This window comes from Dendrobates tinctorius, unplaced genomic scaffold (genome assembly GCF_039654945.1).
Source record: "Dendrobates tinctorius isolate UK_male_01 unplaced genomic scaffold, ASM3965494v1 ptg000070l, whole genome shotgun sequence".
NCBI lineage: Eukaryota > Metazoa > Chordata > Amphibia > Anura > Dendrobatidae > Dendrobates > Dendrobates tinctorius.
The window spans coordinates 70976352-71003298 of NW_027361738.1; the positions used below are offsets into that span (position 1 = coordinate 70976352).

At 40.4% G+C, this 26947-nt stretch overlaps 1 protein-coding gene across 2 annotated transcripts in view; it reads right to left on the reverse strand.

The window, feature by feature from the left end:
* Positions 1–26947, reverse strand: part of MALRD1 (MAM and LDL receptor class A domain containing 1) — a 586417-nt gene that overhangs the window by 537408 nt on the left and 22062 nt on the right. For both annotated transcript variants that reach the window (XR_012233447.1, XM_073581848.1), the window contains exons 2-4: positions 25631–25750; positions 22804–22901; positions 20028–20189 (exon numbers count right to left, since the gene is read on the reverse strand). Coding sequence is in view for 1 of the 2 variants with exons in the window: in XM_073581848.1 (XP_073437949.1) it covers positions 20028–20189; positions 22804–22901; positions 25631–25750 (380 nt within the window). In the remaining variant the exon portion in view is untranslated. The remainder of the gene's footprint in view (positions 1–20027; positions 20190–22803; positions 22902–25630; positions 25751–26947) is intronic.

Below are 26947 nucleotides of genomic sequence, written 5' to 3' on the forward strand. Positions count from 1 at the left end.
CAATGAAGGAAACCACCTATGCCAAAACATGGTATCCATCCACAGACAGCTGTTTCGGGGTATTGCCCCTCATCAGTGTGGAGTAGGAAACTGGCTAGTAGGAGCAATGCCTAGTGAAAGGCTATGAACATAAGGATGAGTGACCTCATGGAGATCAACATCCAACACTGCGGAGACACCATCACATGTTTCTCAACGCAGTGATCTAGAGCAATGCCCCCATCCCTTATGGGAAATATGCAAAAGCATGTAAATCAACAGCCGCGGAGACACCATCACATGTTTCTCAACGCAAGCAATGACTAGCCAGGTCTTTCCCCGGGAAGGAACAACCACGGGAAGGGCAGTCTCCAATGAAGGAAACCACCTATGCCAAAACATGGTATCCATCCACAGACAGCTGTTTCGGGGTATTGCCCCTCATCAGTGTGGAGTAGGAAACTGGCTAGTAGGAGCAATGCCTAGTGAAAGGCTATGAACATAAGGATGAGTGACCTCATGGAGATCAACATCCAACACTGCGGAGACACCATCACATGTTTCTCAACGCAGTGATCTAGAGCAATGCCCCCATCCCTTATGGGAAATATGCAAAAGCATGTAAATCAACAGCCGCGGAGACACCATCACATGTTTCTCAACGCAAGCAATGACTAGCCAGGTCTTTCCCTGGGAAGGAACAACCACGGGAAGGGCAGTCTCCAATGAAGGAAACCACCTATGCCAAAACATGGTATCCATCCACAGACAGCTGTTCCTTCCCGGGGAAAGACCTGGCTAGTCATTGCTTGCGTTGAGAAACATGTGATGGTGTCTCCGCGGCTGTTGATTTACATGCTTTTGCATATTTCCCATAAGGGATGGGGGCATTGCTCTAGATCACTGCGTTGAGAAACATGTGATGGTGTCTCCGCAGTGTTGGATGTTGATCTCCATGAGGTCACTCATCCTTATGTTCATAGCCTTTCACTAGGCATTGCTCCTACTAGCCAGTTTCCTACTCCACACTGATGAGGGGCAATACCCCGATACAGCTGTCTGTGGATGGATACCATGTTTTGGCATAGGTGGTTTCCTTCATTGGAGACTGCCCTTCCCGTGGTTGTTCCTTCCCGGGGAAAGACCTGGCTAGTCATTGCTTGCGTTGAGAAACATGTGATGGTGTCTCCGCGGCTGTTGATTTACATGCTTTTGCATATTTCCCATAAGGGATGGGGGCATTGCTCTAGATCACTGCGTTGAGAAACATGTGATGGTGTCTCCGCAGTGTTGGATGTTGATCTCCATGAGGTCACTCATCCTTATGTTCATAGCCTTTCACTAGGCATTGCTCCTACTAGCCAGTTTCCTACTCCACACTGATGAGGGGCAATACCCCGAAACAGCTGTCTGTGGATGGATACCATGTTTTGGCATAGGTGGTTTCCTTCATTGGAGACTGCCCTTCCCGTGGTTGTTCCTTCCCGGGGAAAGACCTGGCTAGTCATTGCTTGCGTTGAGAAACATGTGATGGTGTCTCCGCGGCTGTTGATTTACATGCTTTTGCATATTTCCCATAAGGGATGGGGGCATTGCTCTAGATCACTGCGTTGAGAAACATGTGATGGTGTCTCCGCAGTGTTGGATGTTGATCTCCATGAGGTCACTCATCCTTATGTTCATAGCCTTTCACTAGGCATTGCTCCTACTAGCCAGTTTCCTACTCCACACTGATGAGGGGCAATACCCCGAAACAGCTGTCTGTGGATGGATACCATGTTTTGGCATAGGTGGTTTCCTTCATTGGAGACTGCCCTTCCCGTGGTTGTTCCTTCCCGGGGAAAGACCTGGCTAGTCATTGCTTGCGTTGAGAAACATGTGATGGTGTCTCCGCGGCTGTTGATTTACATGCTTTTGCATATTTCCCATAAGGGATGGGGGCATTGCTCTAGATCACTGCGTTGAGAAACATGTGATGGTGTCTCCGCAGTGTTGGATGTTGATCTCCATGAGGTCACTCATCCTTATGTTCATAGCCTTTCACTAGGCATTGCTCCTACTAGCCAGTTTCCTACTCCACACTGATGAGGGGCAATACCCCGAAACAGCTGTCTGTGGATGGATACCATGTTTTGGCATAGGTGGTTTCCTTCATTGGAGACTGCCCTTCCCGTGGTTGTTCCTTCCCGGGGAAAGACCTGGCTAGTCATTGCTTGCGTTGAGAAACATGTGATGGTGTCTCCGCGGCTGTTGATTTACATGCTTTTGCATATTTCCCATAAGGGATGGGGGCATTGCTCTAGATCACTGCGTTGAGAAACATGTGATGGTGTCTCCGCAGTGTTGGATGTTGATCTCCATGAGGTCACTCATCCTTATGTTCATAGCCTTTCACTAGGCATTGCTCCTACTAGCCAGTTTCCTACTCCACACTGATGAGGGGCAATACCCCGAAACAGCTGTCTGTGGATGGATACCATGTTTTGGCATAGGTGGTTTCCTTCATTGGAGACTGCCCTTCCCGTGGTTGTTCCTTCCCGGGGAAAGACCTGGCTAGTCATTGCTTGCGTTGAGAAACATGTGATGGTGTCTCCGCGGCTGTTGATTTACATGCTTTTGCATATTTCCCATAAGGGATGGGGGCATTGCTCTAGATCACTGCGTTGAGAAACATGTGATGGTGTCTCCGCAGTGTTGGATGTTGATCTCCATGAGGTCACTCATCCTTATGTTCATGGACCAAAAAGGGAGGCGCCGGTCCAGAACGTGACACCCATCGGACCGGACCGGACCCCGGGTGAGTATAATCTAACTTGTTTTTCTTATCTTTCAGGCTACATCGGGGGCTTATCTACAGGATTACAGAATGCTGTAGATAAGCCCCTGATGGCGGTGGCCGCAGCTCATAGGGCAAAAATGGGGTGACAGATTCCCTTTAAACTGCATACAAGAAAAGCATAAAAGTGGGCTTTCAGTTCAGGACAGCCAAGGCATTGAACAATGTCAGGCAGAGTGCATACTAGAAAGTAAAGAAAAAAAAAAAAAAGGCCTTGCACCTATTGTGAGGCATAGAACAAAAAACCTGACCTGCACCTCCATATAGTATGAACAGGTGCCAACTGCAATTAATACATTTCTTGCAAAAAGGAGGAACGCAGCAGCACTCTGTAGAGACCAATACACATGCGAACACAGAATCTAGGAGGAGGTAACAATTGTTCACACTGCAGACTTTTATAGCACAAGAGAGGCATTTATTAGAGGCTAGGACCCATCAGAGAAGTGTCACCTTGTCGCGGTAGATGGGCTCACATGAATTGGCCAATTTATGCACTAAGAACCTTCACTATTGTAAATAATTTTTTTTTTTTACTTTTTATTACAGTTTACTCAGCGATTATGATAGATTCTGTGTTCGCATGTGTATTCGTCTCTACAGAGTGCTGCTGCGTTCCTCCTTTTTGCGAGAAACCTATAGTGCTGGTAGAATGCTGATGAAGTGCAACCACCACTCAAAAACAGTAGATGGAAATTTATAGAGTGTGAGAATCAGGACAGTTCCTGAACATATTAGACTGGTATGTGCACCAAAAGCATTTTGTTGTGGGGAATGAGGGAGGCAAATCTTGGTTTTCTACAGGCTTTGTGTGAAAGGGGGAGAGTTATACGGCACAAAGATAGCAAATTCACCTAAGTGCTGGAGCCTTTCTGCCACATATGAAGTTACCAATATAAGTGTCACTATGTACATTATATACAGACAGGAAGCTGCTTATCATTGGTGAGAGTATGGTTAGACCAGGACTCACACTGGCACCAGTCTGGGCAGTGATAATGTCCTGCTGATAAACTGCTCATTGTATTAAAACAACAGCACACATCCTTATAAGGGACACATTACTAAAATCAGTGTCTCAGCCCCTACCTCATGCTGCCCTCAGTTTACATAGCAAAAAAGTGCTAATCTATTCCCTTTAAATTGCGCCTTTGCTTCCCAATTTGTCAGACTTCTGGAGCCTGATGAGTTGGATTTTCAGTAAACTTTATTCTCTACCTACATTTTCAGATTTAAGGTTGTGTTAAAGGGGAGGTCTAATGTTCTTTTTGCCAGAGTGCACCTTTTTTATGTCTCCCAGCTTATCGCAGAATTCTGTAGATTCACAGTTCGGACTAACAGCACACTTACATCCAACCAGGCCTAAAGTGTGCGATCTCAAATGCTGCAACCAGATCTGACATTCCAGTCGGCTTCAGGGCAGCGCCCGCAAGCTCTAACACAAAGATCCTGCAAGCCCTGCGCTCCGAAAGTGGTCATCTCTTATACAGAGCAGACGTGGCCGGTATCCCATGCAACGAGCAGTACGTTATAACATATAATGTGATATATAACATTCAGAACAAAGAGAAACTTTAGGATTTTTAGGTTATGTTAACTAATCAGTCCCTTACATTGGTAATACCAAACCCTGGCAGCATTAAAACAGCTGTGCTGCTCTGACAAGGGCATGCCGTTAAAAATGAAAGATAACGCCTCCATAGCTCAAAATTAAGTATCTGGAAGACACAAAACATTAGGCACTTCTCTGAAAATTTCAAGGGGACTCCTGTCCTTAACATTAGTCATCACTTGCACAAGTAGCCCTGGCAGCATCAAAACTGTGCGTGCAAGATGATAAAAATGAAAGATAATTACTTTTTTTATTTAGTTTAAATCGTTTTTATTAGAGGGGAAGATAAACAAAAAAGAAAGAAGCATATTATAAATATTATGAATACACAATAATGTAGAAATATACATAGAAACATAATAAAAGTTAAAAAAAAGCAAAATTTAAAGAAAGGTAAAGATAAAATTAAGAGTGAAAAGGTATGAAAAGGGGAAAGAAATAATGGTTTGATAGAAAAAAGGGGGAAACTGGGAGAAACAAAGAGAACACCCAGATGAAGTGGTAAGTATATAGATGAATACTAACTTTAAATAATGAATTCTACTGTTTGCTAAATAACAATGATATCTTTAGAGTAATCTGGATAAGAAAGAAAGAAAGAAAGAAAGAAAGAAAGAAAGAAAGAAAGAAAGAAAGAAAGAAAGAGAAAAACAGAATGAAAAATAAAGAAGGAAAGAAAGAGAAAAAGAGAAAGAAAAAGAAAGAAAGAGAATGAAAGAAAGAGAAAAAGAGAAAGAAAAATAAAGAAGGAAAGAAAGAGAGAAAGAAAAAAGAAAGAAAGAAAAATAAAGAAGGAAAGAAAGAGAAAAAGAGAAAGAAAGAAAAAGAAAGAAAAATAAAGAAGGAAAGAAAGAGAAAAAGAAAGAAAGAAAGAGGAAAAGAAAGAAAGAACGAAAGGAGAAAAGTGGTTACTTTTGAGCATTGGTTGGATTATTTGGGTATCATTCACATATAGATACTTTTTACATTTTTCAAAAGTTTGGAAAATCCTTAATATTAAGGATAAAGAATTGTGCACATTGCAGTCTCCATTACATGAAGAGCAGCTGATGTATTTTACACTACTCAGAATGTTCTCCAGGTTAAATGGAATTTCTTCCAAACCCACAGCATCGTTCACATTCCAACATTTTTGCAGCTTCTACTTCTTTGTCATTTTTCCTCTGCAGTTTGTGTTAAGCAACATTTGCAAATTGATTAAAAGCTGCAGCAGAAATCATTTAAACTTGTTATAGCGCACATTACCGGAAGAGGATGACACTGTGATAGTTTATTTTCTTTAATTTGGCACATTGCAATAAATAAATACTTCTCTGGAAACGGCTGATTTGTGAATGTTCTTTTTTTTTTTGTTTTGCTTTTTCCATCGAAACATTTTGATATTTGTGAAATGTTTCTATATTGCTGGGTACCTGCCAGTGCTCTGCAAGTGTTTATCACAAAATATATACACTTCTGTCAAATAAAACACACTGATGACAACGCGAGACGGTATTTATTTCCGAACCAATCCTCCATGCCTGCAAAACACATCTGTGGTGATCTGTGAACAACCACCCCAAACTGCGCTGGAACTTGTCAGCGACAGCGCGAGTCTCTTTTGGAAAAGCACAAAATTAGAAAATAACGTTGAGAGAATCATTCTGTTCTATCAGGAGACATTACATGACTTTACTATTTCAGAAACTAAAGTATATCACATACAAAAAAACATTACTTAAGAAATATTCCAGTTTTAAAAAGAATCGTTCAATTCATACATTTATTTAAAAAAATATAGGACTGAACACAATAGGTAAATACCTGGTCATCAAATAGCACCAGGTTATATCTCTTGACAGATATGGATGTAACTGTACATCCGCACCAGGGTACGCATGTGAGCAGCGGGCTCCACAAGCGTCAGATACTGTGTTATACAGCCAACATCTGCCTGTAACAGCAGTAAATGGAGCTACCTCAGATCGCTGCTATTAACCATTTAGATTCTGCTGTCAATCACAATTTAAATGGAACACTGGCTCCCACCGGACGTTCTGCTCATTATTGTGGAGAGCTGATAATTTATCTTGGCAGCGGAGGGCCAAAGCTGCCACTATGGGACATTTATGAAGCCAAGACACAAGCTGGGCTTCTAAGGAAATTATTATTTAGCCTTTATACTGTAGTATTGCAGTAAATAGAACAAATGATCAAACCATCGCAGGTCCAAGTCCCCTAAGGGGACTATAAAATAAAGTTAAAAATATATATATAATTTCTTTATTTTTAAACTGGAAAGGGGTGGTTAATTGGAATTCTTATGTTTTACTTTTAGAATATATATATATAGTTTTTTTCTAGTAAATAAAAAAAACATAAGCATGCCTATCACCGTTTCCCAGTTTAAAAATAAAGAAATAAAAACATGTCTAGTATCAATAAGTTGATAAAAATCTGATCTATCAAAATATAAAAATAAAGAAATAAAAACATGTCTAGTATCAACAAGTTGATAAAAATCTGATCTATCAAAATATAAAAAGAATGAACCTATTTAGTAAACACCAGAATTGCTGTTTTTTGGTTGCTGCACCTCTCTAAAAAAAACAAAAAAAACAATCAAAACTTCATATGTACCCCAAAATGGCATCCATAAAATCAGCAGCTCATCAGTTAAAAAGTAAGACCTTAGACAGCTTTTTCGATGAAAAAAAAAGTTCACAATCTCAAACAATTCTTATTTTAAAAATTACTGAATTTTTTTTAACTACTAAAATAATAAAAACACTATTCATGTTTGATTTCCCGCCACATAATGTACACTTTAATGCAAAACCCAAAAAGCCATAGCAGAATTGCAGTTTTCCAACATTTTATTTCACTTTTCTATTTTTCTGTACATTACTAATATGGTTATGTCGATGGAACAATAAAAAAAAGCTATAGAAGCAGAGGAAAAAAAACCATACCATTTTAGTGCTATTAGTGCTAAAAGATAGAAAAAAACTGTCCTTTATAGGTAAGTATTGATAGTGATTGATTTGCTCCATGCTCCCGGCATCTTCCAGTTCCAGTAATGCTTTGCGCGAAACACCGCTGATGACGTCGCGCTCTCGCGAGAGTGACATCATCTTCAGCCCTTCTCGCTAGCATTACTGGAACCGGAAGATACCGGGCGCGTGGTGAGAGGAAAGAGGCCGCGGGCCGTCGGAAGGTGAGTATATATAACTATTTTTTATTTTAACAGAGATTCTAGAATACCCGATGCGATAGAATCGGGCCACCATCTAGTGTACTATACTCATGTTACACCCGGAGCTGCTGTCACTGTTCTGCTGTTACCTAATGTATTGTACTCCAGTCACAGCCAGAGCTGCAGTCACTGTTCTGCTGTTACCTAATATATTGTACTCCAGTTACACCCAGAGCTGTTGTCACTGTTCTGCTGTTATCTAATGTATTGTACTCCAGTTACTCCCAGAGCTGCAGTCACTGTTCTGCTTTTACCTAATGTATTGTAGTCCAGATACACTCAGAGCTGCAGTCACCATTCTGCTCTTACCTAATGTATTATACTCCTGTTACAGCCAGAGCTGCAATCACTGTTCAGATCTTACCAAATGTATTGTACTCAAGTTACACCCAGAGCTGCAGTCACTGTTCGGCTGTTACCTAATGTATTGTACTCCAGTTACACCCAGATCTGCAGTCACTGTTCTCCTTTTACCTAATATACTCCTGTTACACCCAGAGCTGCAGTCACTGTTCTGCTGTTACCTAATGTAGTGTACTCCAGTTACACCAAGATCTGCAGTCACTGTTCTCCTGTTACCTAATATACTCCTGTTACACCCAGAGCTGCAGTCACTGTTCTGCTGTTACCTAATGTATTGTACTCCAGTTACACCCAGATCTGCAGTCACTGTTCTCCTGTTACCTAATATACTCCTGTTACACCCAGAGCTGCAGTCACTGTTCTGCTGTTACCTAATGTAGTGTACTCCAGTTACACCCAGATCTGCAGTCACTGTTCTCCTGTTGCCTAATATACTCCAGTTACACCCAGATCTGCAGTCACTGTTCTGCTGTTACCTAATGTACTCATGTTACACCCAGAGCTGCAGTCTCTGTTCTGCTGTTACCTAATGTAGTGTACTACAGTTACACCCAGATCTGCAGTCACTGTTCTGCTGTTACCTAATGTATTGTACTCCAGTTACACCCAGATCTGCAGTCACTGTTCTGCTGTTACCTAATGTACTCCTGTTACACCCAGAGCTGCAGTATCTGTTCTGCTGTTACCTAATGTAGTGTACTCCAGTTACACCCAGAGCTGCAGTCACTGTTCTGCTATTACCTAATGTATTGTACTCCAGTTACACCCAGATCTGCAGTCACTGTTCTGCTGTTACTGAATGTATTGTACTCCAGTTACTCCCAGAGCTGCAGTCACCGCTCTGCTCTTACCTAATGTATTAAACTCCTGTTACAGCCAGAGCTGCAGTCACTGTTCAGATCTTACCTAATGTATTGTACTCCAGTTACACCCAGAGCTGCACTCACTTTTCTGCTCTTACCTAATGTATTGTACGCAAGTTACACCCAGAGCTGCAGTCACTGTTCTACTGTTACCTAATGTATTGTACTCCAGTTACACCCAGATCTGCAGTCACTGTTCTGCTGTTACCTAATGTACTCCTGTTACACCCAGAGCTGCAGTCACTGTTCTGCTCTTACCTAATGTACTGTATATGTACAGGACTGTGCCTGTGTAATGAGCGACGCAGCAGTGATGCCTTTAACGGCTGTAATGTGCCTGTACAATAAGCGATGCGGCCGTGTTGCCGCGACGACTAAGCGACTGTCGCTGATTGGTCACGGCCTAACTGCCATGACCAATCAGCGACGAAGGATTTCGGTTACAGACAGACATGATAAGACAATTATATATATAGATAAAATCAAATAGAACTATCTAGATACTTTCCAATAAAGACTGCCATTTCCCCTGTAACTATAATCCCTGAGGAAGGACAGTATTTCCGAAACGCGTAGGTTTAGAGGAGAATCTCTTTAGCCAACAGAAGAGCCCGTAGTGTTATGAATGAGTCACCGGAGGAGGAAAAAACAAAAATACAAGCTAAGTCCAGAAAACCGGAGAGGTTGGTAGCAAGCGGATTGCAGACCCCTGATCCTATTCACAACAACTAACAGTAGCCGTGGGGTGTTCCTACAGTGGTCCTAGACACCTCGTTCACAGCCGGAGAACTAAATAAACCTAAAGAAAGAAAGGGGAAATCTAAACTGCCCCAGAGCAGACCCCAAAGCAATAGACAGCCCCAAACATGTATTGACGGCGAAAACAGATGAAAACACAAACACAGACAGAAACACAGGCTGAGCAAACGATGGGGCCCTCACTAATTAGATAGGACAGGAAAGAAAAGCAACTGTCTGCAGTCACGCAAAAACCCTGCCAAAAATAATGTCCAACACGTCTGATAGAAAAGGCCCTGAAGTCACTAGACTTCAAAATCACTATATCAGCACTCAGGTATATTCTGAAAACAGAGCAAAGAGATCAACTGATCTGAGACAAAAATGGAGTTCAGCCAGTCCCAACCAGGGCTGGCTGAACACAAACATTAAGTAAACCAGACAAAATCTCATGGAACAATAGCAGAGCAAAAACTTAGCTTTAGTAGACAGGACTAAACTGGAGGCCAGAGCTCAGAGCAGAGAGGATCACCAGCACCCCAGCAGGTCGTCAGTCGCCTTATATCCACTCAGAGATTCCGGATGTCCAATCACACTCCACCTGTTCAGATGACAGGTTTTTCCCATCCAAATCAATTTCACTACCTCCTTTCACCAGCAGAGGGAGTTCATCGGACATCAAAGGTGAAGGAGAAAATGAGCTCATAACACTGTAGCTAGTGACGTCATGATAGCACAGGGCAGCAGTTGTTTCTTTTGAGAGATCTACTCAGAGTGACCGGCCGGAGCACTAAACATTGAGAGCACCACAGACCTCAGAACTAATAGTCTGCAAAAAGGCATTGGATGTGCAGAGACATTCTCTGAAAATCGATTGAAAGGAAACCTTCCAGCTTTGGTCTAGGTGTGAGCGCTGGTTTATACACTGACGAACAAAAGGATAACAATGTTTTGTACTTTTGATTTTCACCCTCCATATCTCACCATCCACTACTGCTTCTAACATGAGACTACCATCATTTTATAGCCAATCATCTTGGCTATCTCATGCATAAATTTGACTTGAAACTATTTTGCAAGTGATTAGTTATGCAGATTCTTCTCATGTCACTGCATTGTTACTGTTTTGCTCCTAAAAAATCTAAATTTTATTTTTTATTATTTTGTTTTTCCAAACAATTTTATTAACATTTTCAACCAAAACAAATCATAGAGAGAGCAAGGTTAACATAAATGCAATTACATGAAACATTCATGAAGCATAAAAGTAAAAATAGAATAAAATAAAATAACAAAACAATAAATACAGTAAATTCTTATGGAAATTTTTCCAGCCAGCAAGACCATTTTTTTCAAAAAGGAAGGAAAGCAGCCAATCAATAACGCCAACTTTTGTTCATAGGATTTATGCAAAGCCAGTTTGTCAATAATTTCTTGTGAAGAGGCTACTTTAGAAGATTTCCAAAAATGAGCAATAGCATTCTTAGAAACTAAAAACATATGTATAACAAGTTTCTTAAAAGGTGGAGTCAATTCATCTGCATTCAACGAGAGCAGGGCCAATTGAGGAGACAGAGAAAAATCCGAACGTTTTAATATAATAGAAATAAGAGAAGAGATTTCATCCCCAAAAGGTCTAATACGTGAACAAAACCAAAACAAATGGGAAAGGCAACCATATTGTCCGCAATCCCTCCAGCAGAGAGGGGAATAGGAAGGATTAATAAATGCTAAACGAGACGGTGAAAAATACCACCTAGAGATAAGTTTAAAATAGGACTCATGAAGTGTCTTGGACATGATCATGCATACCAGAAAGGGGATAAGGAGGCCATGTATACCAGGATAGGGATGAGAGGGCCATGTATACCAGGATAGGGATGAGGGGGCAATGCAGACCCGGATGGGGATGAGGGGACAATGCATACCCTGCTTATACTCGAGTCAATAAGTTTTCCCAGTTTTTGTGGCAAAATGAGGTGCCTCGGCTTATACTCGAGTATATACGGTATATGATCCACCTTTATGTAACTCCTAAGCCTACACTTAGTGCATCCATGTTAGATAACTGTTGGATGACCTACAGTATTTTTCCAAGGTATCCGATACACAATCATGCCGAACTTGCGCAAGTATGCATGTATTTTTATTGTGGAGAATGGACTAGAGCCGATGTTAGCTGTCAACTGCTTATCTCCAGGAAGGACAAAAGGAATTTAAATTCAAAATGCCTGATCCTTTTCTAATATCATCTGTCGACCAAGTGACAGGAGTGAGAAGCCCCATACACATTAGTTGGCCGGTCTGTGTTGACTAAATTCAGTAGCTTCTACACACTTTAATGGGTATTATTGTCAATTTACGGTCAGTTTTTGAAGTCTGCAAATCATTCCATTTTTATCTTTCTTTCCCTCCATATGATGACAGCAGTGACAATACCAGAAGGACAATAGGTCGAAACTTCCCACTCAGGCATTGGACAAACAGTTATTTCTTTGCGTATTAAGTATTACTTACACTGTTATTTGCAAGAGTTTTCCCGAGTTTAAATGTTGGATTTGGTCACATTCCACTGTAAGTGTGAGGGTTTTATAGAGTCTCTTAAGAATGTTTTATTGTTCCGTGAACTCAGCTGCGCTCCGTCACCTGGCATTCTGCAATGTAAATTATTCTCAAAATGCTCCTAAGACATTTCCAAGTGCAAAAGAAATCTTCCGTTCTCCTGAAGCTATTGTGAGTGAATAAATGAACACCGGTCTTCGTGTAGTTTTCTCTATTGTAGTTTAATTAGTTTACTTTAATTACTAGCTAAATGCCAAATATGTAAAACAAGAAAAACATTCAGATGAAAATATTCTACCTTGTGTGCCAAAGCTGAAGGTTACCTGCCATCATATAGAGTAATGCAGCGTAAAAACTGAGAATAATAGAATAATAACTGAGATTTTCATAAATATCGGCAACAGATAGCACACCCAATATTCAAGAAATGTACTAGGGCAGGGTCAGTGCTGGACTAGCGATTCCTGGAGGCCACCAGGGGTAACTATTCTGAAGGTCTAAACTAAATGTGTGCTAATGATATTGCGTGAGGTCTAGTAGGTTGTATGCAACCTACTATATGATATATAGACTCAGGTGGTAAATATTGACTCTTAAGTCAGGTCCAGATGGAGCAGTTTTCTGCTGGACCTTCACTGGACTTGAAGTAGAGGCTACCAAAAAAGAGTAGTATTTTCGTAGGCTAGCTCAACTATGGGAAGTATAATATTTTACTACCCTTTTGCTCCAAAATTCCACCCTTAATGAAGCTAAAAGAAATAATTTATTTACTAAAGCATTACTCAACTTTGCTACTGGTATATAGGTTTATAGGATGAAAAAAGATTTAGGTCCATCAAGTTCAATCTTTCTCCACCAGTTCTACATTCTCTATCACTACTTTATTTATAACTCACAATACCATTTGTTGTGACAAAAAAAATCATATATTATTTAAAACACTAAAGAAGAAAAAAATATTATTAAACGTATTAAATTAGTTCAACCATGCATCTACCATAGCAGGGGCTGTCCCATGCCAATCAAGGAGAAAGGGGATGTCCCGACAACAGAGAGGCTGTCCAATGCTGGCATTATGTGACCTGTCAACAGCAAAACAAACACTGGCGGAGTCAGATGACTGCCAGCCGCGGCTCAAGCTCAAGACCAGGAAGATAAAACTAATGGAATAAAATTACAGAGTTTACCGGAGCGCTGCTGCGAACACAATGACAGTTAAAGCACTGAAAAAGAACAACTCCGATAATAATAATGCTAATAACAGTAATGCCATTATTAATTATCCGTCTATACCGGGTAACTGTTATATGTGGTTAGGTAAGATAACCTAAATGATGCCTATATGCAGGAGTTTGTGGCAACTGGTTCTGAAAAAATAGCTGAAAAATTTAAGGTAGCCCAACTACCGGTATGTTGAAAATGCTAGAAAAATAGGAGATATTTCACATCTGCTGGTAATGTACCCCCGTATTAAAATGCTGTAATAAAATCTTGAATTAGGTAGCAAAAAAAAAAAAAAAAAACTTTGCATCAATCAAAATATTACTTCTTTTCTATGTTGTTGACATCACCTAGGGTAAAATTTGGGCTCGGTGATTTGGAAATGTAGAAGAATTGCCAATCAGATTCTAGCATTTACAAGAATGTCATTGGCATTGTACTGAAAATGCAGATAGAAAAGACAATATCGTGATCATTTCTACTTGCTGTATGGATTCTGGAAGCAGACTGGATATTTTTTTTTAAGAATAAGGTGCTTTTATGAGTAGAGTTTTGTTTGCGGTGAATGCCCCTATGACTCTTGTGGTATTCTCATAATATTTGCTGTTCTTATGGATTTTTGGCTTTTGGTTATGTCTGACAATAAGATGATTATCATTGCTTCTCTGTTGGTTTAAAAAAAATGGATAAAGGCAAAAAAAATAATAATTTTGCAAAACTTTGCTTCTACAACTTCAAGGTAGGTTTTTTTAATTTAATTAATTAAAACTTTGCCTATATACTAATATATATATAAATTATAACATGCCCAATGGGACTCTTATGTATGCTGTCAATCACTGACAGCAGTATTTAAGTCACTTGATCACAGGGGTAAGTCTTGGCGCCCAGCTAACTCCCCACCACAATTACTTGCGCTGCAATCGTGAGGTGCCAATGAGTTGCCATCATCCTGGTGCTTGATACTTGGGACTGTGATTTTCATTGTATACTACAATACCCTTTGGGTCCTAAGTAGAAATGAGCAGATTAAGCAAAATTCGAGTTCACCGTTTCACCCAGTTTTTCCATGGAAATTAGATTTATGGAGAAATGATTCTCTGCAAATTTAATGTCTCTTGTTCTACTCATATATCCTGCCCTTCCACTCATCACCACCACTTGTCCACCTCTTGTCGAATCTTCTGATCCCCCGCCACTTACGCTGCAATCCCTGGGCCTCTCATGCTGGGTCAGCAGTTTCCGGTTTCATACAGACCGGGAGGGTTCTTCACAAGTTTGAGGACGGTCGCTGTGACCTCCCTTGCTCCATGAATTCTGGAAGTGCTGACCCGGCTTTAGAGGCCCAGGGATTCCATTGCAAGTGTCGGGGGGATCAGAAAATGTGGTGAGGACCAGATGTGTGCCCATGAGTAGTGTAGGTGCTTGAGGGGTGAGTTTTTAAAGTCAGTTATAAGGAATTTTTTTTATAAAATTTTGATGGCCCTTTATGGTTCAGAAAAATGGTTTCTGATTCCCCCTGAAGTGAATTACAAAAAAAATCTGCTTGCAACATTTTTTTTTGCAACAGCAAGTAACTAACGAACAACTGATGAAGATGAGTTGCCTTGTAGCCTCAGCCTCATTACTTGTATGGTTACATCACAGCTCACTGCTGTCTATTCGGGGCAAGAAGATAACAATTTCCCCCGATATAATTCTTACACGCTGTTATCATTTCTGAATACACTGGAAACGTCACGTGAATCCAGTCCTCCCAGTAAACACATCAATTTAGTGATATCTATCTCCTCCAGATGCTGCTACATCCTAATATCAGCGATACACCAGATGACCAATTACCAATTACCAGGCAGCAATACATCAGCCACAGGTGAAGAGACCGATAACTGCAGAGGACGTTCATCATCTGACCACCCCCGAGACAAAGACCTCATCGCTGCTCAGTTATCGTCATTATGTCACCATTATGGACTTCCGTAATCACCCAGATGAATGCTGTGCTGAAGTAATAGCACTACCATATTGTATGCTGTCATTATCTCTTACGCGTCCATGGTCCCTTCGAGATCCAAAGATCTAATTCATCCATTATAAGCACAAGAGCAGCAAATGGTTTGGTAATACACTCAGCAAATGTAATAATTCAGATTCGCTCAAATTCGCCCCTAAAAATTAGGGGCAATTAATTTGCATTGAACTTAAGAAATTTTTAAAGTACCCCTGATTGCCTTTAACCCCTTCATGACATGGCGATTTTCCATTTGTTTTTTTTTTTAGTTTTCATTTTTTCCTCCCCTTCTTCCAAGAGCCGTAGCTTTTTTATTTTTCTGTCAATATAGCCGCATGAGTTCTTGTTTTTTTGAGGGACAAGTTGTACTTTTGATTTACTCAATCTACTGTATAATGTACTGGAAAACGGGAAAGTATCGGCAATTCCAAATGCATTGAAATTGCCCAAAAAAAAGTGCAATTTCACAATTGTTTTGGGGAGGTTTTATTTACTACGTTTACTATATGGTAAAACTTGACCTGGCAATATGATTATCCAGGTCATTATGACAATGCAGATATCAAACATGTATAGTTGTTGCTTTTTTTTTTTTCATTTAAGTAGTAAAAAAAAATTCAGAAATTTGTAAAAAAAAAAAAAATATATATATTTTGCTTTTGTCACCATTTTCCGAGACCCATGACGTTTTCTTACTATTACATGTATTTTGCTGTTATATCTCTAACTTTGTATAAACAGGGGGCATGGCTTCCCTTTCAAAGCTAAATATTCCATCTGTATAGCTTCTCATGGGTGTGGGTCTCAGTCGGGGTCCTCCCCTGCTCTGCCCTTATTCACATTGACATTCTTTGACACTTAGTAAGGTTTTAATACCAGAGACAGAATAAGACCGTCCCAATGGGTACTCCTTGTCATGGTTGGATGGCTTTCATGCTTTTTTGATCACAATAGTGTTAACTAAGTGCCCTATGTTATTTACATGTACTATTCCCACTAACTGATTCCCTTGCTGTAGGGTGTACAGTATACTCATTTTTAGTTTTTTTTTTTTCATGGGTTTTGTAAAATAAACCATATAGTCTGATTCTGCTAATCTCATCTAATTTTTTTTTTGTTTTCTACTGTCTGAAGGTCTGAAGCTTAAAAAGAAGAGGGACAGAAAGAGTAGTGATCATTTTTTTATTCCAAAACCAAGGCCAAATTTTATTTGTTAAACTGCAGTACCATACACAACTTGCACTGTTAAATAAAGAGGTCCCAGCAAATTGTTTGGTTTTTTTTTGGAAACGATTCTAATGACTTATGCAACGATGTGAAAGCATATTGCTATACTTACTAATTGCTGTGATGTCATCTCCAGCTTCCAGGGTCATTTTGGTCAAAGCTTGGACTGGTCCACTGGAGAACCGGAGAATCCTCCAGTGGGCCTCTGTGCAAGAGTAGTCCACCACTGTCTTATATGAGCTGTACTTGGCACTATATACTTGAATCACTATGTACAGACAAAGGCGGTATCTTATTCATTTCACAATCTACCCCGTTCATTGTTATATAAATTTTTGATTGAGGATAATGTCACATTTACATGTAGCTGAAAAGTGTCGCCCTGGAGTTGGTTACTGGTGGGCCCTTGGCACCCCAGTCTGACACTGTTCTCGTCCCATGTGAATGCTTCTCTCCTTTACCAGCTCGCAAAGTGATTGTTGCAACTTCCTTCAGCGCAAGTCTATGGAACCTGCTGCCCGACTAATCCACCTGTCTCCCCGCTATTCCCCAGCCTCCCCCCTATGCCAGGCCCTTCACTGGCTACCTATCGCCCAGAGGCACAAATTCAAAACCCTAACCATGACATACAAAGCCATCCACAACCTGTCTCCTCCATATATCTGTGACATGGTCTCTAGGTACCTACCCGCACGCAACCTTCAATCATCTCAAGATCTCCTTCTCTACTCCTCCCTTATCTCTTCTTCCCACAAGACTTCTCCCGTGCTTCCCCCATACTCTGGAACTCCCTGCCGCAACACATCAGGCTCTCACCATCAACAGAAACCTTCAAGAAGAACCTGAAGACTCACCTGTTCTGACAAGCCTACAGCCTGCAATGATCCTTGGTCTACTGAACCACAGCATGACCTGCTCTACCCTCTCCTACTGTATCCTCACCCATCCATGTAGACTGTGAGCCCTCGCGGGCAGGGTCCCCTCTCCTTATGTACTTGTGTGTCCCTTGTCTTACACATGTTTATTATACCTGTCTATATTTCCCCTTTTCACATGTAAAGCGCCATGGAATAAATGGCGCTATATAAATGCATCATAATAATAATAATAATAACCTCAAAACAAAGTTCCATAGACTTCTACGAAGAAAGCGACATCTGGCTCACACATAAACTCCTGTATGAGCCACTTAGTCTACTTGCAAGAAGAGCACCAGAGCGGCGCTGCAAACTGGGAAAGATCGCAATCGGTAAATCTAATAAGGCACTTACACAGGTAATTAGGACAGTTTCTGAAATAAAAATTTTGGGGGACTTCTTTGGAAAACAAAAATGGATCCTTTTTTTTCTAATCTCATCTACCGCCTTTAATATCAGTTTTAAATCATAACAGAGCTCGTCTTTGTGTCGAAATTGCTAAAACCCGACCTATTTTTATCACCTGACCTCTATTTTAATATAAACTTCTATTATATTAGAATCATTACAGATCTTTAATGAGAAGAGAATTTCATCTGTCTCGCCTGATAACTGAAGGTGCCGTCGTTTCAGCTTATTTCAGCACTGGGTCAGGAGTTAATACATGTCAGCGCATGGAAACGATCTTGGAGACGTTCTAAGTCGCAGCAAATTAAGCTTAATATTTTCTAATAGACCTTGTGTCACTTGTGTTCTGACAAACTTTGGCAAGTCATTTCAATCCTAAAGCAATATTACCCGATAAGAAGATTGGAAACGTGTCAGTAAAAAATAATTAGCACAGTGGATAAAATATTTAGCACATTTTTACAGAGATGTCACATGGCTTCCAAGAAATGTAAAAATGGATGTGGAATAAATAATGTAAGCACAATGGCAGAGAGTATAGTTAGGGGTGTAATATGGAATGGGCAATTCCTCTATACCCACCTCCACTACCACCTAGATTGTCCTAAGAAAGCACTTGGCATGCTCCACTGGAGTCAGCAAACAAACTACAGTATTTTTATAAGTTTTTGTTTTTTTGTGTATGTTTTTATTTTCTTTTTTGTGGAAAAATCCTCTTGCCGATATACATCATTTAGGCTCTTGTAGTTTTTGTAGCGTTTTACATGACAGTGGAATTTTTTTTAATTAAGTAATTAAGTAATTTCTCCATCTCCTCCATTGCCTGTCTCAGTGTACATCGGACTGCGCTGGGATAACATCCGAGTGCAGTCCGGTGTTTCACACGCACCCATAGACTTGGAAATCGCACTATACTGCTATTGTTTTCTCATGCCGAATCAGCACTGCCTCATGGTAAAACATTGGCGCGAGTACTCTCCGATAAAACATCAGAGAGCACTCGGCAGTGTTATACGCTCGTGTGAGCGAGGCCTTAGTGGTACAGATCTGGATTGTTTTTTATTGCAATTACCTGAGGAAGGTACAGCAAATGAAAATTGGCAGTTTTGGCCTTTTGATTTTTTTTCTTTACGGCATTTAACGTATACATTATATAATCACCAACATAGCATTACCAAATTTGTTTATTTTTTTATTACTTTATTTTTGAACTGGGAAAAATGCTGGATTCAAACTTCTATATTTTTACATTTTTTTTCAGATTTTGAGTACTTGAACCGGCAGTAGTTTGATTATTTGTTCTATAAATTATAATGTCAGCAGGATTTCTGCTACCATAAAAAACCCATCAGCATCCCACAATTGCATTATGGGGATGGGTGATGGGCGCAAGAAATGGTGCTCCACCAAGATCGCACCCAACATTTTAGTCAAAAAGTTAGGGAATTATATAAAATGACACTGTGGGCGATTCATTAAGGCTGGCATTGCGGACGCAAGTCATAATGGAGTATGACGCGCCACTTAACAAATTTGGCACTGATTTGCAATGGCGTACAACACCGAGCGCCTCAAAAGAAATGCTTCTCCAAGAAGGACCGGAGTAACGTTTCTGATTTAAGAAACACCAGCACTTTTGCTAAATTTTACAGATCTATCTTTTCCTGGATCCTTCACTTTTTTATATGGAACTGCGTCAAACTGGAGTGAAAATGTCGAAAATTGCAAACTTTTCATCTTTGATGACTTGGCCCCATTGTATCAGATTTTCTATTTAATCGTTATTCCTTAGATACCTTTAGATAATATAAATTTAATATAGTAGATCTTATGGAGAGCTCAAGTTCTCAAACTTTTACTCCTTTTTCCTGCAGTTGTGATTGCAAAATTTTTCTTGAACTCTTTCATAAGGGCGGAAGCTACGATGTGATTCTATGGACGTGACTGTTGTTACAATTCAGAACATCACTTGATATTTCCTTGTCTCCCGTTGGATCTTATGAAAACATTGCATCAAAGTCGTTACGGAGAAAAGTGAAATTATACAGAACTAACCTGGAATGGCTCTGAGCTGCTAACGGCAATGACCCCTCTTCTCCACTCATTTTTATGGCTCGAGTCTTGTTTCCAAATGTCATTAACTTTATCTTGAGCCTGAATTTGTAGTCCCACTGTGAGCATCGAAGTAACGCCAGCAAAGTAGTAGTACATCCTCAGCTTAAAGAGAAAAAATATGATATCGAGGTATGTTAAAATCAAACTTTTTAAAATGTTCTGAAGTTCTCTATTTAGTCATCCTTATTTATTGATAGATCTTTCTAGTGGCCGAAGCCCAAAATCCCTTGCACAGACCTAAAGTTAAAGGGAATCTGTCACCCCATTTTAGCCCTATCAGCTGCCGCCACTACCATCAGGGGCTTATCTACAGCATTCTGTAATGCTGTAGATAACCCCCCAATGTAACCTCAAAGAGAAGAAAAACACGTTAGATTATACTCACCGGGGGGCGGAGTTGGGTGCGGTGGGTGTCGCGGTCCGGTCCGGCGCCTCCCATCTTCATACGATGACGTCCTCCTCCTTGCTCTCCCTCGGCTCCTGCCCAGGTGTACTTTATCTGCCCTGTTGAGGGCAGAGTAAAGTACTGCAGTGCACAGGCACCAGGAAAGGTCAGAGAGGGGCAGATAAAGTATGCCTGCGCACGAGCCGAGGGAGAAGTAAGGAGGAGGACATCATCGTATGAAGATGGGAGGCGCCGGACAGGACGGCGACACCCACCGGACCAGACCGAACGCCGGGGTGAGTATAATCTAACGTGTTTTTCTTATCTTTCAGGTTACATTGGGGGGCTTATGTACAGCATTAAAGAATGCTGTAGATAAGCCCCTAATGGCGGTATCGGCAGCTGATTTGGCTTAAATGGGGTGACAGATTCCCTTTAAAAGAATTGTCCATCACTTGGACACCCCCTTCTCAATCAGCATGTTTCCCTCCAGTAGAATAATAACACTTAGGTCGGGTTCACACTTGCAAGTGTGATGCGAAAAACTCACATCAATACCAATATGTATTTCTATGCAGCCACACACTCCGGTCCTGAGTACCGGCGGCAGTGCCGGGTATTGATGCGAGAGACTCACGCAAGTGCTGACACCTCTGGAATGGCGCAGGCACCAGAGGTAAGTATTAGTGTTATTATTTTACTAGGTGGAAACACAGGGATTGAGAAGGGGTTGTCTGAGTAGTGGACAACCGCTTTAAAGTGTGAGCTTTCTGACAAGTCTCTTTTAGTAAATATTGGAACCAGTTGTAAAAATAGAATTCTGGGACATTGTTTCCTAGAATTAAGTGCTGTGCCGCTCCTTGGTTACTCTTCCTAGAATTTTAGGAATAATTTGAAAATTGGGTTTTACCAGTACCTGCACAGTCTCACATGCCCAATCATTGCTGACAGTGATGAACTGTGTAGTGCCACACCCTTTCGACAAGTGGAATGATAAAGGTCAGTTGTCAATGTATCCACATATATTCAGGAGGAGTAACATAAGAACAATACAGCCAGATTTCACTGAATAAGACATCAGTTCGGAGGCCAATTGTTCGTTTATGCTGTGATGTGATCGCAGTGTGCAAGGCTGAAGGCCACCACTGATGCTGTCTTCATAAGGCTGTGCCTCATAGGAGACCGTTATTTTAACTATATACCGCAATACTGAAGTACAGGCGATCAGATAATTGCAGGTTCCAGCTCCCACATGGGAGCTAAAATATAATGGTAAAAAGAAGATATAAAAAAATATTAAACAAATAAAAAACATTACAATTTGAATCAGACCTATTAATCCAATGAGAAAGAAATTAGAAAATAGGTACATTCAGCATCATTACATATTACATCTATAAAAGTCTGATCTATTAAAGGATAAAGTTTTTAAACTGATACGGTAAACATTCGTAAAGTAAAATAAAAATATAGAAAACTATCAGAATTGTTGTTTTTTGATTACTGCACCTCACCCATAAACACAAAGCATAGGCAAGATTTAAAAAAATGGTGGTGCTCTAAAAAAGAGGAGGAAAAAAAATTAAGCAAAAAAAGAAAATTAATTCTGTCCTTAAAAGGGTTATTTGAACCCTTGCCAATGCCTTGGAACTACCGTCCGGAGCAGTCTATTCATCTTGTGTTCTCTGCTCTGATGTGTCCTGTTACCTCTTTGGCTTGCAAACTCGGGACAGTCCCGCTACGCCTCCTGCCCTTGAGTCTGTGTGCAGTATATCGCTCACTCCATTTATCATTTTTCTTCATCTCTACTTTGGATCCAGCTATCCGTCGCTTCAGTCTCTCTCCTCTCACTTCCGGGACATCCACTTTATGTGACTCTGCTCACTGGTCTGCTCTTACTGCACACTGGGCCCTAACTGCCTTCCTGTCAGGAAACTGTCTCTGTCCCCCTCCCACTCTGGGCTAGTTCCAACTATTAACCCTAACTGTCCCTATTATCGCCCTGCTGCTGGGAAGATTACTACTCTATTACTAATATAACCTTTGTCACTAAACACTTCACACATTCAAATACATTATAACAATACTCGTATCTTCAAGGGGGAGCGTGGGCAGTATGGCCATCTCCTTACACTTGTATTTTCAAGAATGCCTGGATTGCTCTGTGGGGTAATTATGAGGTAGTTAAACATATTTAATAGGCACTACATTACATAAAAATAGATTTACATAATAATACAGTAATCGGTACATTTCAGACGTTCCTAATCTATTATTCCTTTAATCCCACAAGTTTGAAAACAAAAATATCTTGATAAAGTCGTACATTACCTGACAAGAAATCTGATTATCAGTTGGACGGAAATTTATGCTTCTTAATACAGCTTGGGCACCAGGTGCATTTTCCGATGTGAACATCAAAAAATGAGCTACCGGAAGAACAAAAAACAAAATGAATTTCTTTTATAATTAATTTTTTTCAGAGCTTCTTATTAAATCGACTTGTGCTCATTCATTTAATTCAAGAAATTAATTTTTATTTCCTTTTTGGCTATAAATTGACCGTGTTATAAGGAATAAGATAATGTTAAGGCCACAATGAGTTTTTGGTGAGTCTTTGAGGCTGCGTATTTTTGCTGTGTTTAAAACTGCAGCAGCTTACATGTCCAGCAAAGTGGATGGGATTTATAAAAACCTCATGCCCACTGTGTTTTTTTTTTTTTCTTCTCAAAGTAAACTGACCTACGGCACATATTTCAAATCGGCAACACGTCAACCTCTCTCTGCGTTTTCTGTGCAGATTTTTCCCATAGACTTGTATTTCTTTACTTGTATTTAATTTCTAGAAAATATTGGATTTTTCAGAATTAAAAATGTTGACCTCCAGGCAAGATAGGATGCTCCCTTCCAACACTCCGCCAACATGTACCTTTCTGAACGTCTCCTCTATAGCTCCTTTAAGTGTGAAGTACTCCTAGTACTGAGTTACACTGGAGTTCCTCCTGACAAATGTTCTTCTGAACTTTCCTTGTACGGCAGACAGCTGTAGCCTGCTTCAGGGACCCCTTGCTCCTAAATCCCGGCTCACTATCAATGTTGCTGTTGTGCCCCCAAGTCTGAGATGGGAGTAGTGCATTTACAGCCCACTACTCCACCGGTGTCTGCTGCAGAACCATTAGTGTCCATACAACCTCGGGGACCGGGCCCCGGCCTTGCGCTTAGAACTTCTTGGCAGGGTTCTCCCCTAACCCACGTCCTCTGTTCCCTTTTACTCCTTCGTTCCGTACTAGTCTATCCTTCTTATGAAAGATCAGGTTTCTGTTCAATGTCTTTCTCCTTCTTTCCTTTCCCGTGCCAGCAGACCCAGGTCACTGAGATCTGCTGCAGCACCTCCTTCCTCCATCCCTCTCCCAGGGATCTTCTCTGCTCACTCTCCACTCACTGACTTCTCACTGACTGACTGCCTAAACCTTCCCGCTCTTTTATGTATTCTCTCTCCACCCGCCTCCCAGCACGTTTCGTGCTCCAAGCAGGGAGACACCAAAGGTGCTCTGCTACACTCCAAGCAGGGAGCCGCAATGTGGCTTTGCTGAACTACCGTGTTGTGTGGGATGCAGGTGTTGGAGCGTGGTTAGGAGCCTCCAACTTACCTGTAAGGTGGGGTACTACACCTCAGGAGGAGGTGCAGTACCTCTGTGGCAACTGAACCCTCAGGGGCGCCACATAAACATGGATGTATTTTTCCAAAAAATGGAGCTACAATTCCAGGAGCAACCAACGATCATGTATGACGCAGTTTTGTAAGCCGCCATGTTTTTCTCACCATGTACAAAAATTAAATTATTTTCTTTGAAGCTCATTCTTTGTTGTATTGATGACATTTTTTCCAGTCCAGCAATTTTATATCAGTCTTTTACAAATATATTCCTGCAATGTTTTTAAATCATTTTATTAATAAAAAAAAGTATCATGTTCTAACGGCTTCTCTATTTTTCATTGAATTTTATAATTGATCTCATTGCCTTATTAAGTTAACCAGACACTTGGAAATAACGATGAAACTTAGCATACGTCATTTTAGCTATATTCTTGTAATGCATCTTTAAGCAGCTAATAATGCACATAATTACTTACACAAATCCATATAACTCAAAGTGACATAAACCGGCAATTATCAGGCCTAGGTTAATGATTTAGTAAATGAATATTTCTTGTAATAGAATCTGTTCTCAGGACTTTGGACTGGTGTGGAAGCTATGTTATCGAAACTAATCAAGATAGCATCAGGTCGTATAATGACGATACATAGTCAATGTATGAGTCTAGTACAACTGGATGCTTAAGGTCGGTTCTCTTACATTATATAAAGGATATACGATCCGAGAGCTTGAAAGTATTAAAAAAAATTAATGTTTTATTTATTTTTTTTATTTACACTTTTTCTTAAAAGAGGTATCTACTTTGGACAATCCCTATTTGTTAGTTTTGATCAGAAGGCGTTTTGCTGCTTGCACCAACCACATTCCCTTGAAAACTTTTAGGAAATCCATCAGCAGGTGATCACTTTTCCTGTAACGCCACCACAGGGGAAAAAAAAAGTATTAAACAGCATCCATAAAATATTAAAGAGGTTGTCAAGACTTGGGGACTTTCATGTGATTGCAAATATGTGATTTGTATACTTACGGTCACATTCCGACTAGACGTGTCTGTCCTCGCTCAATACACTTGTATTATGTGAGGCTGTACATGTCTAGTTGGCATGTGACTGCATGTATGCAAATTGCTTATTTGCGGTCACGCGTCCAACTGCCTCCAGCACTGGGATTGGAAAGTCTTGCCAGCGTACACACTGCGTGCTGTGAGGATTCACGAGTTTGGGGTCATTCTATGTGACTGCAGACTTCAACCCCCAAGGTGTAATGAACAAATTTCTAATACTGGTTAGGGGAGTACTTCTCAAAAACAATTACTCACTGGAATCAGCATCTAGGACTATAATACATATTTTCCCAACCATATGGGAATGGGCAGTAGCATAGAAATCCAGAGGCCATGGAGTTTCCTCCTCTCTGCCAGTGGCCTTACTACCCTCAGGGAAATGTCTTGAACTGTCAACCAAAAAAGTACAAACATAATTAGAAAGCATTTACCTTACCTGTAATATTATTTTTAGTAGAAAATGCACTTCCAACTTGTAAACCATTGGTTCGGACCCATCCTTCTGATATCATGCTGCATAAATCGGTCTCAAAATCACATCTTTCATATCCGGAGCCTAAAAAATGTAAGAATAACAGGAAAAAAATGTTTTATCTTACCTACACAGAGCTACACACTCCTATAACCATCATGCATAATCCTGTTGCACTGGTGTCCCACGATATTCATGGCACTGGAATACTACATTTCCATTGTGACATTACAGACGTTTTTAAAATGATTGATATTTTAACAATTGATTGCGATTAAAGTAAATTTAAGTAAAATATTATTTTTTTAAGCTTAAGAGCATTTTTTCAATTGTGTTTAATTAAAGCACCACTCCAGCAGGTTGTTTTTTTCAGCGCCGGAGTGGCGCTTTAAATCTAAACCCCCTGGTCATATACTCACCCTCCAACATCTTCACAGTTTTTTTGGTGACGCTCCTTTCCCCCTGCCCCATCTTGAGAGTGCAGCTTCTGACTGGCCGGAAGTCAGAAGCTACGTCACAAGAGCACAGTGCAAGTCTATGAGAGCCAGAACAAGGCCAGAACAAGGCTCTCATAGACTTGTGTAGTAAAGTGACCTCCGCGCAACTTCATGAAGCTCTCCCGGTGCGATCAGGTCACTTATTGTCTGAGAACGTCAAGAGCGGTAGCGAAAACGGATGAGAATGCCGGAAGGTGAGTATCAAAGAGGGGACAGGAGACTTCCATTTAAAGCACCACTCCAGCAGTGCAATAAAGAAAAATGCTGGAGTGGTGCTGTAAGAATTTTGCTCCATTTAGCTTATAGGGGCTAGTTGTTTCCCTGCACATTGCGGGCTGCTGAATTAGTTAACAGAGAATCTGTCACTAAGTTCATTATGATTGGAGTGTTTTTCTTTTATGTGTCTCTCATGAGTCTTCTTTTCTTATAAATCAGCTCCAAGAAGTTGAGAAAAAAATAGAGATAGAGAAATTAAGTAAATATATATATATATTTTATTATTATTATTATTTATTTTTTGAGGGGGGGAGTGGCAGATACAAAAAATTATTACATAATTGTTTTGTTTTTTGCTCAAAACCTATTAAACCTGCGTTTTTATGGTTATGATAACACCAATTACTGTTGGTATTTGGTAAAAAAAGAACACTTTACAATAAATAATCTTCCTTTTTATTGCATTTTTGACAACAATAATAAGCACTGTTCTCTCTAACCTGTGCGTTCCAAACTCTGCGCAGAACTGTATCTGTAATTGGGCTCCTTAAAGAGGATCTTTCACCAA